At 35.0% G+C, this 22,404-nt stretch overlaps 1 protein-coding gene across 1 annotated transcript in view; it reads right to left on the bottom strand.

The window, feature by feature from the left end:
• LOC100374388 (ubiquitin-protein ligase E3C-like) overlaps nt 1-22,404 on the bottom strand; it is a 42,582-nt gene that overhangs the window by 9,294 nt on the left and 10,884 nt on the right. Inside the window, exons 8-17 of the mRNA XM_085503273.1 lie at nt 20,198-20,355; nt 18,757-18,941; nt 18,449-18,535; nt 16,824-16,975; nt 16,418-16,644; nt 12,920-13,024; nt 11,871-12,083; nt 4,663-4,807; nt 3,939-4,183; nt 2,283-2,407 (exon numbers count right to left, since the gene is read on the bottom strand). Of these exons, the coding sequence (XP_085359399.1) occupies nt 2,283-2,407; nt 3,939-4,183; nt 4,663-4,807; nt 11,871-12,083; nt 12,920-13,024; nt 16,418-16,644; nt 16,824-16,975; nt 18,449-18,535; nt 18,757-18,941; nt 20,198-20,355 (1,642 nt within the window). The remainder of the gene's footprint in view (nt 1-2,282; nt 2,408-3,938; nt 4,184-4,662; nt 4,808-11,870; nt 12,084-12,919; nt 13,025-16,417; nt 16,645-16,823; nt 16,976-18,448; nt 18,536-18,756; nt 18,942-20,197; nt 20,356-22,404) is intronic.

Genomic DNA, 22,404 nt, shown 5'->3' with positions numbered 1-22,404 from the left:
GTCCCACTTATAGTCTGCACTTTTTTTCAGAAGACTAGGACAAAATAGCCAATTTTGTCTGTTAGCTCCAAAATTAGGGTTCATTTCTAGAAATATTGAAGAATATAAGAAAAAAGTACAGAAAAACTTGGGCGAGAAAGTCTGGTGGTGAAAAGTTTAAAAAGGAAAGTTTTTAACAATTTTTGAAGTGTATGTTTTCCTTGACAAATTTAACATTTAATTTTATATTAACCTTTTGACTGCAAAAGTCAATTTTGGTCACTATTCACGCATTTTATTATATTTTTTCGTACTTTTTCCATATTTTTGATCAAGATTTGTTAGCCAATAGGAAATTATGTTAAATTCTCAGAAATTTTAGAAAAATTTATAAAATCAGAGAAAGTGTTGCACCAAAATTTTGTCCGGAAAAGTTACAACACTCAAAGGACTAACCAATAGTAAGCTTAAGTTTAAATTGAATTCCTGTGAAAGTTTCATGTTTATGGATAGCACCAATGACATACAGTGTACTAAAATAATTATGAGGATACTACAAGGTTATTACGAGAATATTGCCCAGATGTATGAAGGCAGTACAGTGATCATACTGACATATGTGTAGGAGAGGTCAATGCAATTCTGTACTGCCTGAGTGCATACTTTGCGGTATTCTCATGATCATATAATTATTACACTTCTTTTCCTATATGTGTAGTGAAATGCCAGTAAAATTTAGTTGTTCCTGGCACCATCGTCAGTTATACGATTCCACTTCAATCATGCGCTACTTGTCGGTGTGTCTGATGTAAATAAAGGAAAGCATTTGAATGTCACAAAAATGACACGCATGCTTTCAAACACGTATGGACGGACATATTTTATTGTTTTTGGCAATAGACATAAACTAACATAACAGGATATGTATTTAAGTATCACTTTTATATCTTAACATAATTTATGTACATTAGTGTTCTCAATTTCTTAAAAGTTCATCAAAAAACGAAAGGTGTTCAATTGGGAGATAGGGGTCAAAAGGTTGTTCTATGCAGGTACTACATACACAGCTTGTTTTTTTGTAGTCACATTTTCAACGCTATTTCAATGTTTTTTTAGTTATACCCAAGTCTGGTTAATTAAACATTTTGGTCAAACAAAGAAACGTTATATTTGTGTTCTTGTCCACTTTAGTTAATATAATACATGTACATGCACTCTGAATTATTAATGAGAAAAATGCCACCCATAATGTATAGGGTAGAATTGAGTGGCAATCGCTGTGTTATAAAGGATTTGAAGTGGACACACATGACATCACTTCAAAACATATGTTATCACCTGTGTATTACCATACGACAGCAAAGTATTGTTTCTGGCATATATTTACGAATATGTCAATAATCCTCACATTTAATTTTAACATTACTTTATTATTTTAAGTTTTTAAAAAATTATCGTACATGATAGTGTTTCAATTCTCCTCCACAAGTTCTATGTATTACCTTTAAAATCATACATTTATAAGTTGCTTACAGAGACATCATTTGTTTATATAGTATGCAAATGTTTTATAAGGCTGAGAAAAAAAATAACTCTGTTTCTCATTTCCGCGCGCATCATTTTTAACTATGTGCCTCAAACCATTTTTCCTTCTAAAGCATTCCAAAATGCGCTTATACTCGCACTTGTCTCAAATTTCCCTCATTTTAGCTCATTATTCAAAAACAAAAACAAAAAAAACCGACCCGCTGCCTCATTTTAAAATTTCCATGAAACGAGAAACAGAATTTTTTTCCCTGGCCTAACTAATGTTGTTCACTGATCGACAACAGCTTATGATCTGTTGTAACAGCATTGCCCATAACAGGGACACATTGATGTATATTTAAAAACAGAAGTAAACAACGTTATTATTTCATCTTTGTGTACAAATGGCTGTTTTTTTACCAACCAGTCACTGAGTACGTGTATGCACAAAGAACATAAACGAGTGCGATGACATAACGCAATAAGTAATTTATTCACAAAATATCAGTAATTTCCAAGACTCTTCATGAAACCATAATTACGCACAACATCGCTTACAAATTCAAAGTTAACCTTACTTTCATAGAAGACTGTCTAGACTGTCTAGACACTTCTCATTATTTTGTCAGACAGTGACCATTTTAGAACACCCCCATAGCATTTAGCGACATTGTCAAATCACATATGATGTCTCAGTACTACTAATTAGTGTTTCACTAATTATTCATAAAACAATTTGGAGGTTTTCACATTTACTGTGTAGTCACATGACTTACTTGTATAATTCTGGATCCAAAGACTGTAAATGATGAATATCCACGTCCGCTGAATGTCTCCCAAGTATCTTGGACAGAAAGAAGCTGGCAAATGGCAGCTCTATTAACATATTCTCATAAATTACCTGTCAGAAAAAAAACAAAGACATGACAGCAAGACAGAGATCATCTCCAAATCAGGCGACTTTCAACAAATCTTCCAATAAATTTTCTAGTTAACAAATTAGGTTAAAATATCGGGAAAATATCTTCCAATATGGAGAATTTCAAGGCCCTAGTTTCAAAATGGAACTGTCTAGGTCGCTCAAGTGATAAGGCGATTCAAAGCCAAAATAAAAGTGCAAAATTGTTGGCACATTTTGTTGTCAATTTTTATTTGGACCCATATGAAATATGTTCATTTGGTTCATAATTAAAGAAGAAATTATGGAATAATACATAAAATGTTTAAAAATGTTGCATCAAAACTTGGTAAGAATATTTAATTATGTTCAAAAGTTTGTGACTGTTTTGTAACAGTTAAATTGTACTACCTATACCTATTATGACACTGAGTCAGTGATTACATGTACTGTATCACAAATCACGTCTCCTACAACCACCCCTGAATCATTATATTGTAAACATTTCTAAAAATGTCATGGTTAATGATGATCAGACTAAAATATTAGCAGTACATGTGAACATTTTTTTATATACTGTACTTCCCCGATCATAAGCTCCTATAGTATAAGCCCACCCCTCTATTTTTAGACGTTTAACAAGTTACAAGTTAGGCCCAGGGCGTTTTTACTGGGCATCGACGACATTTATTAAAATACAAATGTAAAAAGTGTGTTGCATAAAAATAGTAGTTTGGTAGCTTTCGAAAAATGTGACCGCCAAGTTGTGAAAACTGGTCATAGGACATTGTTTTTTTCCCCATTGAGACTATTGTGAATGGGGTGTGAACAAGTAAACTATTATTTGACATGACCTGTTAGCGACCATGAAAAGTTTAAATACTTCCTCCACAGTTTACTTTTTGAAAATTGCGAATAACCATAATAGGAAAAAAAAAATGTTTTTATTTGTTGAAATCAATTCTAACTGATCACATTTTAACATCGCAGTAATTTACTTCAACATTGCATTAAAAAAATAAATTGTTGATAATCAGAAAATTTTGTCAGTACATGTACAAACAGCATTTTGAATGATTAACGAAAGACTTGACCAGATTAAAGGACACTGTTTCAGGTCAAATTGTGCTGAAAAACATCATGATGTTAATTGCTTTTACACCGAGAGTTTGCTCATGTTCAAAAACATTCAACAACAAAGATAATGAAGATCTTGCCTTTGACTGTTTTCCCACAGACCCTACCCATTTTTACACCGTCAATTCAGACAGTATGTAAATCGTATTGTAATAAAATGTGTGTATTTCAATGAACATGGAAATCAATGAAGACTCGTTTCATAATTTTTCTTCTTCAAAAAGACGTATTAACACCTCCGATTCCAGCATAGTAAACAAAAGATAATTTTTGTGGATGGTAAGATGGTTACAATGTTAAACTGATTTTTCTGAGGTGGTCCTTGGATATAAGCCAATAAGAATTACCGGTAGTGAAATTATAATACTTCAGATTTAATAATGCAGTGGACACCCACCTTGCCTAACATTCTACCCATAAAATAATAATGCTTGGTGTAATCTTCCTCTAACAGAGATGCCTGAGGGTTTGGATATAATAGCCTATCATAGGTGGTTTTGAAAAAACCACGATTTGGATCAAATCCAGCCTTGAGTAACTCTGATAGGAACTCCCGGAATAAACCACCGCCATCGATTCCGGCTTCATTTAAACCAGCAGCGTTTATAAGCTGTACTCGCATCTTCTTTTTCAAATCGGGTTCTGAAATTAACGGATAAATCAGTTGTATATAACACCATGATATAATATTAATGCAACTGTACTGTTCAGAGCTTCTGCGTATACACCATTATACCATGGTCATAATTGTTAGCTGGCTGTGTAGATTCCTTTTCAATTTCTGATGCAATTGTATTTTTTTAAATGACAATTGTATAATTCTGTTATTGTTTATGGCTTCAAAGAATAGCAAGGAGGATTCTCATGGCAACACCGCTATGCAATTTGTATCCCCGGGAGAACATTGCAGGCCAGCTCAAAAAACGGACAATCGTACTATTTTTGAGTGAAATCAAAAATGGCCACCACAAAATTACACCCATGTCACATGACAAAAACCATTGATTACCATTTGCCATTTTCACTGGCCGGAACACATCTCAAATAAGCAGACATGGATTGCACTCATCCAAAAAATAAATAAACAATGAAAAATGAAAACAGAGTAGATACCATCTTACCATTGTCAGGTCGTAGTTTATCAAAGGCATCTTCATAAATGTAATTTCTTCTGATTGTGATATCGATAACAGGACCAGTGAGAAAGTTTTGCATTTCACCACCCTGACTTTCTTCTTTGTCTTTGATTAACAACCCTTGGAATATCTGAAAAATAAACAACAGTAGGTGGTTCTGGGGAAGTTGATTTTCAGCAAAATAGGCAGTTATAAGTAAAAACTTAAATAATGGTTAAAGTCAAATGCACACAAAGCTTTGGTGTGGATTTCACAACCCATATAAAAATGATGCTACAAAAATGCCACATCACTCACACTCATGTATTAGTTTTTTCAGATGAGCTGCCGAAAGTGTAGGTGCATCAATTGTGGGAAAATATGCAAATAATTCTCAGCGTTACTCTTGTAACCAATAATAAATAAATAGTTCTCCCCAACATAATGTTTCGGCTTCACTGCTAATAGGAGATTTTCCGTACAATTGCGAGATCTCGCGAGATGTATGAAACACGCGCGTCGAACGTCTGCCGCAAAAATCGAACGATTTGATTTTGAACTACAATTTCTTTATTTCGTAACTCACATCGACCGGCCGATCTTCGACAGAGGAATATTGCTTCCGAATACCCTTACTTAATCAAAATTGCCTATCATCAAATGTGGACAGCACATTATTAAGCATGGAAATGTCCCCCAAAATACTTCGCGTTTGTCGAATCCCACGCGATGTTGACGCCACTACGACGCTATGACCTTTGTTTGTCCTGTTTTTACGTTCGATTTCACGCATAACGCGTGATTCTCGCAGTGAACAGAAAATGGTCTATTCACATATGAGACTATAATTAATTCATTTGTTTTTTCCCAAATATCAAGCAAAATATTTATGATGCTGGAAAATATGTCTGGGAGAACACTAGAACATGAAATAAAGAATTTCTTTCATTCATAATGTAATGAGATGGAGTTTGGGTTTGGTGGTTGCTTAGATACCATGTGAATGGTGGTTTGATCAATGTAGATTCACTTCCAGCAAAAATATGTTTTCATGTAGATATTTTACTATATAATAATAATAATAACTTTATTGCATCCTTAGAAATACAATGTTTCTATCAGTTAATAGCAATAAAGATTAGTTGTGATAACTACTACTACAAAAAGAAAGTTAGTTGTTAAAAAAAAAAAAAAGATAAAGCAAGTGTTACATATCAAATGGCATTTTTATTTCTTGATTGAAATGCATTATGAATATAGTTGCCAATCTTTTTTATTATTACATCATCTTTTGAAGTCATCAAGAAATTAAATTTCTGGAGATCATCCTGGGTTTCTTGTGGAAATATAATGTCTTGTATGATTTGTTGGTGTATTACTTTATATTGTGGACATTTCATAACAAAGTGCAGTTCGTCTTCTATTTCATTCTGTGAACATTGTTTGCAAATTTTATTTTCAGTAGGTATTTTTGGTTGCATATGTCTCCCTTTTTCTATTGCTAAAATGTGATTACTAGTTCGAAATTTTGTCATTGAAATTCTTTGTTTCAAATTTAGCACATCTAAGTATTTTTCAAAATTATAAGAGTCTTTGAATTTTTCATAAGTTCTCAGCTTTGTTTTTTCAGTTATGTTTTTTTTTCTCCAGAAATTTATGTATTTTTGTTTGACAACTTTGCCAATTTGCTGTATATGTTTTGTTAACCAATCATTCTGTTGTTCTTGTGAAAAGTTCATGTTGTTCATCATTTTTTGTATTGAAGAGTACCATTGTAAATTGGATTTCTTTTGTTCAAGGTATGCTTGTTTTGTGATATTATTGTCTGGTAATTTACTGATACGAGTCCAGTATTTTATTAAATTGATCTGAATATCTACTAAGAGTGGGAATTCTCCTACTTCGGCTCTGCATGCAATGTTTGCCACAAATTTGTTCAGTCCTAGTAGTTGTTTGTAAAAATTCAATTGTGTTTTTTTCTGTTATTGTTTTGTCCCATTTGTTGTAATCTTGAATTTCATGGCCCCAGATTTCAGACCCGTACAATAATATTGGTTGAATACACCTTTTAAAAAGATGGATGAAAGTTCTACAATTTGTTTCTGGTGGTAGGAACTGTTTCAATGCATACATTGCTCTGGCTGCTTTATCTGCTAAATTTTGTTTTGCTTCAGTGTAGCAGCCATTTGACTTTAAATTTATACCCAGGTAGTTGTACATATCTATACAGGTAATATTTTGTTCATTATAATAGAATTTTTCTGTCTTTTTCAGTGTTCCTCATATTTTTAATGATGTTATAGAGATTACCATTTATACCATTATTAAGTAATTTTTAGAAAAGCCCTTGTCTCCAGATTTTATCGAATGCTTTTCGAAAGTCTATGAAACACGAGTACAATTTTCCCTTTGATTTCAAGTATTTGTTGACAATAGTTTTCAATACAAATATCTGATCTGTAGTACGATATCCCTTACGGAATCCTGCCTGGTTATTGTTTATAATGTTATTATCTTCGGTATATTGACTAATTCTAGTGTTAATTATACTACAAAAGGTTTTACCTACACAACTAGAAACAGCTATTCCTCTATAATTTTCTGGGTCAGTTTTGTCTCCTTTTTTGAAGATATGAGAGATAATACTAATGTTCCAAAGATCTGGATAAATACCTGAGTCCAGGATTATATTAAATAATTTACGTAGTGGCTGAATTAGGAAGTCTGAACTGTATTTAAGTAATTCTGGGCAATAACCATCATATCCTGATGATTTTTTACTCTTTAGTTTTTTAATGGCTAGCCTAATTTCTTTTTCAGATATAACATTATTTAAATTATAATTGTAAAAATGTTCTTTTACTTCCATAGCTGAGATGTTAGAGATGATCTGTTTTTGAAAAAGAGTATTATTATTATCAGTAGCATTATTATTTAATTGTTCATAGAATTCTTGCCATTTTCCTGGTGAAATTGGATTAGATTGATCATTTCTTGAGCCTTTTAGTTCATTGATTATTTTCCAATATTGTTGGGGATTATTTTCTTTTATGTCAGTTAATTTATTAACAATTTTATTTTGTTCTTCTTTTTGTTTTGATCTAATTAACTTTTTGTATTTCTTTTTCTTGGCAAAGAACACATTTCGTAAGTTAGCATTAAAAGGATATTTGCTGATTATACGTGCAGTATTACGCAGATCTGTTTTAAGAATATTACATTCTTTGTCAAACCATTTTTTCTTTGATTTACGTTTAACATTTCCACCATTACTCTTTCGTTTATGTTTAAAAATCTGACTGGCTGCATTATTAATAATTAAATTAAAATCTTCTACAGCAGTATTAATTCCTTTCTTATCTATGCTATAAATTTTATCAATAAATGACTTTACAATAGCTTGAACCTTCTCAGATGCTAGATTATCCTGGTAATCGAAGACTGACAATCTATCCCAAACCCAACTCTTTGGTAAATTATTTAAAGTACCTGTGTTATTTATCGGTATATCAAGTGCATTCTGATCTAATCGTAGTAAGCACGATATCTGGCAGTGGTCTGATGTACATGTAAAATCATGAACTTTAAAATATTCAATGCTGTCAAATATGTTTAGTGAGGTTATGGCATAATCAACAGTGCTTATTCCATTGTAATGGTAGCATGTAAAATTGCCACTGGAATCTCCGGGCATTCTTCCATTTAGAATTCTGATGTTACAATTTTTACATAATTCTAATAATGCTTTGCCATGTGCATTAATGGATGTGTCCCTGTTATTACGAACTGTTGGTTCTGATATGTCATCATCTAAGTAAGAATTAGGTAATGGTGTAAATCTATTATTATCATTATCAACATAATCAGGTAGTGTGCCTGTTCTACTGTTAAGATCTCCGAGTAGAATAATGTTGCCTTTTTTTGAAAATTTGGATATTTCATTCTGTAAAATGTCAAAAAAGTCTGATTTGCAGTGTCTTGAGTTTGAAGGTGGATGATAAGTGAAGCACAAGTAAATGTCTCTTGTAAGGTTAAAAAAGTTCTTCTTCATTCTACACCATAGCATATCCTCAAAAGGTGTATCTTCAATTGTGATGCCCTTTTTAAGATGTTGTTTTATGGCAATTGATATTCCTCCTCCTCGTTGCTTGTTCCTTGTTATAGAGTAACAATAGTATCCAGGTATGTCTATAGTGTTAGATTTTGAACTCAACCATGTTTCTCCTAGACCAACGATATCATGGCAATTTATATTTGCTATAAAGTCATCATCTTCTAATTTCCTTCCTAAACATTGAATGTTCCAATAGGAAATTGATAATGCTCTTTTTGAAGTATTAACTGTCTTTTTTTGGTAATACATTATTTCTTGAGTTGTGGTCTCTGACCATACATTTGTGACCAATTTGGCTGAAAGTGTTGTCCATGAAATGACATAAGATTAAATGGAAATAGGTTTCCATATGGTGGATACATATATCCATTATTGGTTTGTTGCTTTGATTGATAATTGTTACTTCTATATTTGTTGTTTTTTCTTTCTATTCTTTTCACTCCGATGAGTGGTCCAATAACATCTTTCATGTTCTTCACTATTGCTGCAGTACCTTGATCATTCAGGTGAACTGAATCCATTAAGTGAATATCAGGTTTGATGTTACTATTATCAATGTATGATATATTATCTCTGCTGATATTCTTCAACTTATTGTTGAGAATATCTATGGTCTTGTTGGTGGTAGTATCACTTCTCTGTGTGATTGACGAAATGCAGATTTTTGTTGATGGATATTTCTGTTTGATGTTGTCAACCATAGTAGTGTAATCTTTTATACATGATTCAATGGTACAGCCATCAGAGATATTGTTAGTGCCTGCATGGATAACAATATTCTGGATGTCTTCTACTGCATAATTCTGTATGTAAGCATCAATATCTGCTATCTTACGACCACGAAGAGTTTTAATGAAAGTTTGTTTGTACATACGTCTGGGATCTATGTTCTTCAACATGGAATCGCCGACTATTAATGTTTGGATGGTTCTTGTTCCATAATTCTTTCTATATTTCACTGACTGAAAGCTTTTACTTTTATTATCTTCTGAAGCTACCTGGTTTGTACTGGTGTTTTCCATTGATAGGACATGGAAAGGATTAGGAGACTGGAAGTCTTGCAAATTAGGTTGTAAATCTGTAATTTTCTGTTTAAGTTTCCCATTTTCCAGTCTTAATATCTCTATTTCCTCTTCTTTCTTTTCTAATTGTTGTTGGATAAACTTACTATCTAGCAGAAGTTTGGAGAAAGCATCCTTTTGTTTCTGTATGCTTGATTTTGTTAATTCTTGTGAGGTAGATATGGAGGTTAGAGCTTTGTTGTTGATGTATATTGTTTTTTCTATTGCTGCAACACAACTCTCAATTTTCTCTATTTTACTCATTAGTTTCACCATATCTTCTTTGTTGCCTGTTTTGTCACCAGTTTTTCCAGTTGATATATAGTGTTCTGTTGCCTTGTTTGATCCATCTGTTCTGATCTTGTTTTCAAGTAGTTTGTTGATTTTCTGTATTTCTTTTGATTGGCGGGTGATGCAGTCTTCTACATTTTTCAGTTTATCTGAGATTTCCTGAGTGGTGTGGTCAGCTCGTATAATACTGCAATAGTTTTTGTCTATCTGCTGGATTGACTTGAACATTTGAGCTAAGGTGGCTGCTAGTTCGGTATTGTCTAGTGACCCTCTGTTATTCAATGTTGGTGTTCCTGATATTCGACATGGAATTCTTGATGGACTATCACATGTTATTTTAGTGAGATTACGTTTTGTAGATTTTGGTGTTCTTACATCATTAGTTTCTTTTGACGTCTTTGATTTTGAAGGCGATTTACTTTTGCAAGTCTTTTGGATATTACTTCTTATGTCATCAGTTTGATCTGTTGTTAGTGTACTTGTAACAATATTTTCTTGATCTAATGTATCTGTATTGGAGTTTTCATTTTCGTCTCTGTATTTCAATGGTTTCTGCGTAGACCGTTGGGGATATCTTCTCTGACTTTCTCTTTCTAATTGTTTGCTGGTTGTGATGTTCAGTTGTAGTTTATCTTGTATGTGCATCAGGAATAGGGAACCTTCATTCAGTATCCATGAGTGGTAGGAGTTACCTTGAATTAACAGTGTACCGTTATTATATACTTTGATTGTAACCGTGTTACCATGTTTACTGTATAGCCGGAGTTGAGTAGATTTTTCTTGTTTTTTGTATTCATACATGTGCTTGTCTTCTGGATAAGCAATCCGTAAACATTGTATCCATACATCTTTGAGTAAGCTATTAGATTCAAGTGTAACAGAGCACTTATTAAACTTGATCTTTATATTTATATTGTTGTCTTCAGTAATGTTGAACTGACTCAGGAACGATTGTAATTTTTCCTGATCTTGTGCTGCCTCATTGTTATGTTCACCATTGTCATAATATGCTTTGTCTGATGTTAATGCTGATGCCATGATTGTACTTGATAAGTGACTCTTTTGTTTCTTGTTGTGACTTCTTTGTTTTACTGACCTTTGTTTGTAATGGCTATTCTTTGTTCAATGGCTACTGATGCACTATATCTCCTGTATATGACCATACACCCATTCAAATTAGCTACTCTATAAAGTTATCATAGTGTAGGAGGTGATGGTTAGGAATTGTTCATTTGTTGGATGTTATAAGACTTGTCAGACCTGGAAGTTCTGTATATGGGATTGTTGTTTCCACAACCTTGAACTTTTTACACTGTCCTACACAAAGGAAGGTAACTCACTTGATTAAATACAGCATAACTTGTCAGTATCGATGATTTTCACTAACAGCAGTTCCTCAAAAGTAGCTACAAACATTCATGTAGTTTGTCAGTCCATTAAACAGCAAAACAAGATGTTTCTTAATTTGATTCCATGGGTTGTTTTACAGAGCAACATGTGTATGCCTATTCACATGTGTATGCCTATTCACAATGACGGCCAAGTTTATTTACCGGTAGTATTATAGGCATCCAGTTATCTTAAGAAATGTTTGTAAAATATGGAAATATGTACTTTCAACTAGTGAAAACCTGAGGCAAACAAATTCATTAATGACAAGTTATACCAGCCCTTCCCGAGCAATTTTTTTTTTGCGCTTTGCAAAGTAATACCAGGCAACTCGCCGTGAAAGCCAAAACTTCTATTACCTTGACTCTTTCTTCAAATGGTACTACAAATGGTAGTTCTGTGAGTATAGTAAGTTGTCTGGCTTCAGTTGTAGTCATTGGTGGTTCATCATCTGCAGTCATCCTGCTGCTTACAGGTGCCATTGCATGGCGTAACGACCACAGTCTATTAGACAGTCTCAAACTACTCATTCTAGCAAAACCAGCATGGTGTCCCCGATGTACTTTACTGGACTACAGAGTTAAAACAAAGTTATAATGTATTTTTGTTATACAGTGTAATAGCCATGATTACCAAATCTTACTAAGAATAGAACTGACATAATTTGAGAAAATTATTCAGTGCATGCAGCAGATGAAAAACGCGTACAGATGATAACGTTAATTTCAACCTGACTGCACTGTTGTGAATGCCAAAGAAGATTATTTCCAGAACAAAGTCCTTGATAAATTATTTCAACACCACAGTAGTTATACACATGTCTGTCACTATTGTTTGTTCTAATCAAACGTATTCATGGCGTAATGTTTAGTACTCATTTGACCATGGAAACACCACTGACATTTACGTAATAAAGCAAACACAGTAACATTAAAACTCATGTACATCTATGACAGAAATGTCATCAGCCTCATTAGCCTCATCACACATTCACAAAATAGTTCTGTTTATAGTATGCACTTTGCTTATGAAGATTGGGACAAAAATTATCAAATTTTTTGAGTAAAAACTGAAAATTTACTCAAATTTTGTCTTCAAAATTAGGGTTTATTTCCAGAAATATTGAAGGATACAAAAAAAGTGCCAACAAATTTGGACAAGAAAGTCTTGTGGTGAAAAGGTTAAACCATTAATTGTTCACTGCTATGCATGATGGGATTTATTGTAATGAAGAAAGTAATAAACAGTGAAATATAACATGTTACAATCAGAGTAGCTTAAGAACGTTGTAACTTTCAGATTTGCCTTTTTGTTACTCAAAACAATATGTAGCTGACTATATGAACTTTAAGAAATGGTGAATGAAAATCAGTTTGTTAGTCATAGTGACCAAGAATTCCAAACTTACCTTGTCAGCACTTATGCTGATATACTTAGACAACCAGTGGTCATTAGGACAGAACTGTCGTCTAATATCTCGTTCATGTAACTGCTTCACTAAATGTGTGGTCACCTGAATACAAATTAAAAAGTTGTTTATTTCACATCAACAAGCACATGGTAATCTACTTTCTATGGTAAGATGCCGGGTTCCTTGAAATGCACCTTAGACAGGAACAGCACAAAGGTTGGAAAGTTTTTATCGCTCCTACTCAATAGAACACCTTTTTCCCCAAGTATGTACATGCAATATCAACCATCAGACACAAGTACACAGACTATCAGACACGTGTACACAGACTATCAGACACGTGTACACAGACTATCAGACACGTGTACGCAGACTATAAGACATCAGTACGCAGACTATCAGACATATGTACACAGACTATCAGACATATGTACACAGACTATCAGACATATGTACACCGACTATCAGACACGTGTACACAGACTATAAGACATCAGTACGCAGACTATCAGACATTTGTACACAGACTATCAGACATATGTACACAGACTATCAGACATATGTACACAGACTATCAGACACGTGTACACAGACTATCAGACACGTGTACACAGACTATCAGACATGTGTACACAGACTATCAGACATATGTACACAGACTATCAGACATATGTACACAGACTATCAGACATATGTACACAGACTATCAGACATATGTACACAGACTATCAGACATGTGTACACAGACTATCAGACATGTGTACACAGACTATAAGACATCAGTACGCAGACTATCAGACATTTGTACACAGACTATCAGACATATGTACACAGACTATCAGACATATGTACACAGACTATCAGACATATGTACCCAGACTATCAGCCATGTACACAGACTATCAGACACGTGTACACAGACTATCAGACATATGTACACAGACTATCAGACATATGTACCCAGACTATCAGCCATGTACACAGACTATTAGACACAAGTACGCAGACTATCAGACATATGTACACAGACTATCAGACATATGTACCCGGACTATCAGCCATGTACACAGACTATCAGACATATGTACACAGACTATCACACATGTACACAGACTATCAGACATTTGTAAACAGACTATCAGACATATGTAAACAGATTATTGGACATATGTAAACAGATTATTGGACATATGTACACAGATTATCGGACATATGTACACAGACTATCAGACATATGTACACAGACTATCAGACATATGTACACCGACTATCAGACATGTGTACACCGACTATCAGACATTTGTACACAGACTATCAGACATATGTACACAGACTATCAGACATATGTACACAGACTATCAGACATATGTACACAGACTATCAGACATTTGTACACAGACTATCAGACATTTGTAAACAGACTATCAGACATATGTAAACAGATTATTGGACATATGTACACAGACTATTGGACATATGTACACAGACTATCAGACATATGTACACAGACTATCAGACATATGTACACAGACTATCAGACATGTGTACACCGACTATCAGACATGTGTACACCGACTATCAGACATGTGTACACCGACTATCAGACATGTGTACACAGACTATCAGACATGTGTACACAGACTATCAGACATATGTACACAGACTATCAGACATATGTACACAGACTATCAGACATATGTACACAGACTATCAGACATATGTACACAGACTATCAGACATTTGTACACAGACTATCAGACATTTGTACACAGACTATCAGACATTTGTACACAGACTATCAGACATTTGTACACAGACTATCAGACATTTGTACACAGACTATCAGACATGTGTACACAGACTATCAGACATGTGTACACAGACTATCAGACATGTGTACACAGACTATCAGACATTTGTAAACAGACTATCAGACATATGTAAACAGACTATCAGACATATGTAAACAGACTATCAGACATGTGTACAGACTATCAGACATGTGTACACAGACTATCAGACATGTGTACACAGACTATCAGACATGTGTACACAGACTATCAGACATATGTACACAGACTATCAGACATATGCACACAGACTATCAGACACGTGTACACCTACTATCAGACACGTGTACATCTACTATCAGACATATGTACACAGACTATCATACATATGTACTCAGACTATCATACATATGTACACAGACTATCAGACATATGTACACAGACTATCAGACATGTGTACACAGACTATCAGACATGTGTACACAGACTATCAGACATGTGTACACAGACTATCAGACATGTGTACACAGACTATCAGACATGTGTACACAGACTATCAGACATGTGTACACAGACTATCAGACATGTGTACACAGACTATCAGACATGTGTACACAGACTATCAGACATGTGTACACAGACTATCAGACATGTGTACACAGACTATCAGACATGTGTACACAGACTATCAGACATGTGTACACAGACTATCAGACATATGTACACAGACTATCAGACATATGTACACAGACTATCAGACATATGTACACAGACTATCAGACATATGTACACAGACTATCAGACATTTGTACACCGACTATCAGACATTTGTACACAGACTATCAGACATGTGTACACAGACTATCAGACATTTGTAAACAGACTATCAGACATATGTAAACAGACTATCAGACATATGTACACAGACTATCAGACATTTGTACACAGACTATCAGACATATGTGCACAGACTATCAGACATGTGTACACAGACTATCAGACATGTGTACACAGACTATCAGACATGTGTACACCGACTATCAGACATGTGTACACCGACTATCAGACATTTGTAAACAGACTATCAGACATATGTAAACAGACTATCAGACATGTGTACACAGACTATCAGACATGTGTACACAGACTATCAGACATGTGTACACAGACTATCAGACATGTGTACACAGACTATCAGACATGTGTACACCGACTATCAGACATGTGTACACCGACTATCAGACATTTGTAAACAGACTATCAGACATATGTAAACAGACTATCAGACATGTGTACACAGACTATCAGACATGTGTACACAGACTATCAGACATGTGTACACAGACTATCAGACATGTGTACACCGACTATCGGACATGTGTACACAGACTATCGGACATGTGTACACAGACTATCGGACATATGTACACAGACTATCGGACATATGTACACAGACTATCGGACATATGTACACAGACTATCGGACATGTGTACACAGACTATCGGACATGTGTACACAGATTATCGGACATATGTACACAGACTATCAGACATATGTACACAGACTATCAGACATGTGTACACAGACTATCAGACATATGTACACAGACTATCAGACATATGTACACAGACTATCAGATATATGTACACAGACTATCAGACATATGTACACAGACTATCAGACATTTACTATCAGAACACTTACCCTAAAAACATGCGCCCAATTTTGCGTTTGTTTTTGTAGCTCCTGAGCAGACGTAGCATTATGACGGGCACCAACACTTGACATAGCATGCCTATAATCCTCTGTAATGCTCGGCTTTGTCTCAGGATGTGCTAGTTCTATCATTCCAATACACGCATCTCTTAATGTTAAACTCATTGGTATTAGTTCAGAAATCTCAAATGGCATTAGACTTTCACTGTCGCTACCTAGTGGAGACATTTAATATTGTACATTTAGTTCAAGAAGGTCAGCGTTTTCATATTTTATAAAAAAAACAGGTTCTATCTTTATGAATTTCAGTGTTTGCATACAAAGTTTGTTGTCAGTGACATTCATGGGCTGCTGTGATTGTGAACCAAATTGTGAACAATAACTGTAAACTCACCCGAACCTCCATAGAACTCTGCGTCATGTAATGTAATAAGTGCTTGTTGAAATAAGGAACAAAATAATGATAACAACGGTAAAATCCTGTTTGTATCTTCTTTACATAATTGTGATCCTCTTGATAACATTTTAATTAATGGAATCTGTACTCTAGAAAAACAAATAAATAAATTATATTTCCTGAGTAAACACAGACAATTAGTCCTTCTGGAAGTTAGACAACACAATTTCTGTTAAAACATAGACCCTCTATGGTTAAAGCAATAATTTATTTTCATTAGCAGTGTAGGAAATTCCTGCCCGTCCGCACGCCCGAGACGGGTAACTTTCGTATCGGACTGGTTGAATTTCAAACTTCCCTGTCCGGTGGTCAGGTAACATGTTACCACATTCTTCCGCCGAAATTAAAATAAAAACAAGCTACCATTCTTTATATGTGCTCTAAACATTTTAAACAGAAACGTGATCAGCCAAAACTATGAAAATATTGCATTGCCGTCTCACATCGCGACTTGCCGACACGCATTCTCAAACCACAACACGGAATCCATTGACTTATTAACATAATAATAGGTACGTGACCTCGGGTCAGGTCCTATCTCCCATGGTGCAGTGAGACTTCCGGTGACCCCTGACCAGTTCTATCGTTGCGTAGTTTGTTTACAAAGTTTTCATTTCGCGTACAACATGTATCGTTTTTTGGGGATAGACCCTCCAACAAAGAAACAGAAGTCGAGCATCGATAGAATTGCGGCAAATAAGGAGTATGACCAGTCAAAACGTACTCGCAAAATAGTTCCAAGCTGGAAGACGGTGTTCAAAGAATGGCTGGTCACCGATGACACCGGTAATCATACGGTGTATTGCCGTATCTGCCGGGCTATTTACGGGCCGTTATCAAACCGCAAAATACCAGACAAACTCCGTAAGTACAGAAAGGGATGTACCAACTTAAATCATGATGCCCTTACATGCCATGAAATGTCAATCGGTCATAAACGAGCCAAATCGATATTTGAAGCAAAGAATGCTCCACCACCAAAGCAACTTCCTGCTGATAGAATCATCGAAATGTTGAATGGTAAAAGTGTTGACAGGTTAGACAAGCTATTCCGAGGCTGTAACAGATGGTAATGCTCATTTGGTAGCTGGATTAAATTCTGACTATGGTTCAGATTTTTCTGATCTAGCCGAGAGCAACAGTGACACAAACATCTGATATATCATGTTCTGAATATGCATGTTCTCTACAGCTACTTTGTTGTTAAAATAAACCGTGCATAGTATATTGCATACAACTTGTGTTTATTTGTGTGTGTGTGTGTGTGTGCGAAAATAATTGAAAAAAAATGTGCGGGACTGGTAACATTTTAGCAGGGCTTGTAACTTTTGAAAGTTACCAGCCCTGATGTCTGGTATGTAATCTGGACAAATTTCCTACACTGTCATTAGTGATTCAACTACTTGAAAGGAAAAAAATGCATTGATACCAGTCTACCTTGATTTTTCTCTTCATCAATGAGAAATAAAATTATTCCTGTTGGAGATTATGGAATACAATTCAGTTTAGCAAATATCATTGCTCCAGGACCAATAAAACAATTGTTGTAAATGTATACTTACCCTGTAACTGCCCTGGTAGACACAGATATTGCACAGTACCAAAGATGACGCAAAAAAGCCTTATTGAATGCCAACGTGGAGAGTAATCTGCAAGTACACAAAACAAAGTTAGACTACTACAAAAGCATCCCAGTGAAAGCCGCTGTGACTCCCTAAGACCATAGTTAAATTCACTATGACCCACTAGAACAGCAATAAAAATCAGTGACTTTTTTTTCCCTGAAATTCATGAACGTCTTCAGTGAAATTAAAGCAGCTAGTAACAATGTTTGATATCAAGTGCAAAATAAAAATTTGTTTTTGTTTACCTTGATTTATGTACAAATAATCTCTGTTGTGTCATCAATACATGACATATTGTACATAGTGCAGTGAGAGTAGACGGCTGTACATTGTGTGTCAACAATGACAACAAACACTTCACATGTTTTACCGAACTCATTAATTGCAGACACTGGTCTCGTACATTACTCAGACTGGTGATAGAACTTATCTACAAAATACAGAAGACAGAAATCTGTCACATAAGTTAAACTAAGGATGTATAAAATAAGGGCATACAATTCAGATACCTATGTATGGTGATATGAACATGTGAGTTCAATGTGATGAACAAGCAAACTTATTTCAATCCAATGGCATTATAGAATGGAATGAAGGGATTTGTTTAAACATGAAACAGGGACGCAGCGCCCTCATGCTTTGGCCATGCGCCCCTTACCCTGGGGAGCAGATCCTCTGGCAACCATAAAATTGACCAGGGATCACATGTGGCCACAGTCTTCATCTGTGACCTGTGTGATAGTAATTTTGGCCCCAAGGAAGCCATAGAATGCTCCATTTTAACTTAGAATTATCAAAAACTCCACACCCTGGTAGAGAGAACCATATCTCTCCCACTTGGTGATGCCACTGAATTACAGTGCTCCCTCTTGCATTTTTTTTCTAGAAAAACCCCTGGACTGGACGTTTGGAAAAGCTTGATTGTTGTAATGAAATGAGCGACTTTGTCACGCTATTTCATGTATGTATGTATATGTGTTAAAATAAGTTTGTGCTAGCGGTTAGTGTGAGCAGCACTAATCCAAAAAAGTACTTGATCTAGTGGTAAAATGTACACAGTGCAAGTGAGATTGTTACGAGTATGCATTGTCAACGACGTCGAGACATCCCGTAACTATTGTCTGAAAATAAATTAATATTTATTCATTGGAAATGTGCTTCAGTGGGAAAATTGAGTGTGTACATAACTTTGTTTGTTGTAAGGGACTTTGGAAACACTAGGAAATCGCCATGTTTTCAAAAACACAATCGAGCAGGAAATCATATTCACCGGGAACTTTATTGACAGTGAAACTGTAGATTGAACTTCGTAATTTTTACAGATTGTGAACAGAGACAAGTTGTATGATACGGTGTTGGTTTCAATTGTGGTGTACATGTACGTAAACTTATATGTAAGCTGTGTTGATTTTAAAAAAATCACATACACAAAATAAATATGGTATAAAACCAACCAGACATTTCATTCACTGACTTATTAACATATTTTTATACATATTTTGTGATCACCTGGATATTCATATGATCTTATCTTTTCATCTACCGGGTAATTGTAAAGTTCATAACTCTTTGTTAAACCTATATCACTATACATGTAACATGTACAGGACTACATGTATATTTATATATCTCTGTAATAAAGACAAACTCATGATAACCTTACAAAAAACTATACTCTAGACTTACTCGACAATCGTCCACTCTCATTGGGATTTCATCTTCTGAATCAGAATCATCAACGCTAGATTTTTGTTTTCCGTGTAGTAACTGCGCACTCGGCAAAGAAGGCAGCAACACTTTTAAAACTTGTAAATAGAGTAACTTGTCTTCATGTTGTAATTTTTCTATTAATTAAACAAATAACTCAGACAGTTATAACAAGGTTTATAATTATACACTTAACTTTTAAGGTAGCGAGAAGGGTTTTGTGACATTTTCGAATAAAACATTCTCTGTCTGTTGTGTTGTTCAGAAGAGTAATTTAGCTTATATATTTCAAAAGACTAAGTATAGAGGCACAATTTCGCACAAACTGGACAGTCGTTGTTTACATAATTATCACGTGACATCAAAAATGGCGAACCTTGTAAAAATGACTAAGTACGCGATTGCGAGAGCACACTGCGGAATTTCCTGGTGAAATTTACGTCATGCATTGTCCGTAATCAAGTCCATTGAAATGCGTCTCAGATAATCAAAAGACCTATTATTCCGATTTCTATGCAGGTTTGTTTTTTTGTCCTCAACTTATTTCATACTTGACACCTTTAACAGACTATTATTCTGTGACAAAGCATTTTCTTTAAAAACCCAGACATATTTTGCACCATCATTATCTATTGAACGATAACTGCGAGTTTGAATGTCCTAGTCCGAACGCACTTGATTTGGCGGCGGTCCCAATGAGTCGTACTCAATCGAAACTTCAATTCGAGAAAAACGCGAAAAACAGTTTTGGTTAATAAAACACTGTAGATTTGCAGCATTATTATAAATATTCACTAAAAATGGCCAAACATATTAACCACTGATATCATAGAGCTCATAAAGAGTGTCTGATAATGAATAATTTCATGCTCGAGCGTGAAAAATGAAGAAAACTGCTGGCATTTGAGTCCCCACTCCAGGAACGTTCGGGTTTCCATTGTTATGCAAACGAATAACGAGGGATAATCCTCTGACAAACATTACTGTCCCACTGTACACGCTGACAGTTTACAAACAAGCTAATCCTTCAAGTGTCTCTGATAAGTGATCTAATAAAACGGTTTTCATGGTGAAACAAAATGGCCGATGTTTGAAAACAAAATTGCTGTGTCAGAGTGTGACACTGAGTGGCAGATTTTTCTTTGCCTCATCTGTCAACGCTTTTTTTCGCCACTGCGTTAGAAAACATGGTATTAGTAAAATAGAATATTGACTTGGAAAATAAAACGATTTAAAGGAAAGTTGCGCAAATTTACAGTACTCATTTTGCACTACCTCCCGCCCGCTCCCGCGTTCCAAACACCTTTTTTCTCGCTTTTTTGACCGCTTGTTGAATTGGACAATTATTTAGTTTTATTTTCGACCGCGCAAACCCCGAAATATCACCGCTCGCTCGCACGCATTTAAAATTCGGACTAACAGAAAAATTTCCGAGGTTCACATTGTCTTATAATTGTCTTTATGGTTTTTATAGATGTTGAACAGCTGACAAAAGTTATAAGCACGCAACCTGATCCTTTGGCCTCGATTTGGCTTGGACTGAATATTTTATTTTAAACAATATTCTGACGTGAAATACAAAATGTATTTCAACACAAGTACGACATGGTTGTCTGGGTTTTCTTTCCTGATTATTGAGTCTTCGCAATGTGTTTTGTATAATTATTGTTGTTTTCCTCCGAGGCGAAGACAAGCTGAAGGACTATGAAGCTAAATGGCAGTTCCATGCATGGGCTGACTGAAAGAATATATTTCTAAGCCTAAAATAAACCTAGTCTTTCGTTGATAATTTTGATTGTTTGGAATGTCTGTCGACCGTGTAATAAAGACATTATTCTCTATCAATAATCCGCCCAAAATAGGAACATTTCTACTAATTTTTGTGTTTTTTCGACGTTTTTCGAAAAATCTGCGATTAGGCTGCGAAAGTAGAACATTCCGGGGGGTGAAGAGCATCGCCAGGCGATGGACGCGGAGTTCTTTGGCAACGACCGCAAACGTAATTGTGATCAGCCATTGGTTGGCCACAGAGGTCAAAATACGCGTTCTATTTTTATGCGTTAAGTTTGGCTCTTCCGTTTCACCGCCTCCGGAATGTTCTACTTTCGCAGCCGTGTGAATCTTGAGTTTCGAAATTGTTCATCGACTGGCCACCAAATATCTATGGCTATAACTAAATTTTTAAG

The sequence above is a fragment of the Saccoglossus kowalevskii genome, chromosome 9 (assembly GCF_978046115.1).
Source record: "Saccoglossus kowalevskii chromosome 9, keSacKowa6.1, whole genome shotgun sequence".
In the NCBI taxonomy this organism is placed as follows: Eukaryota; Metazoa; Hemichordata; class Enteropneusta; family Harrimaniidae; genus Saccoglossus; species Saccoglossus kowalevskii.
Note: the sequence above shows the minus strand (reverse complement) of the source record. Positions and strands in the feature narration are given on the sequence as shown.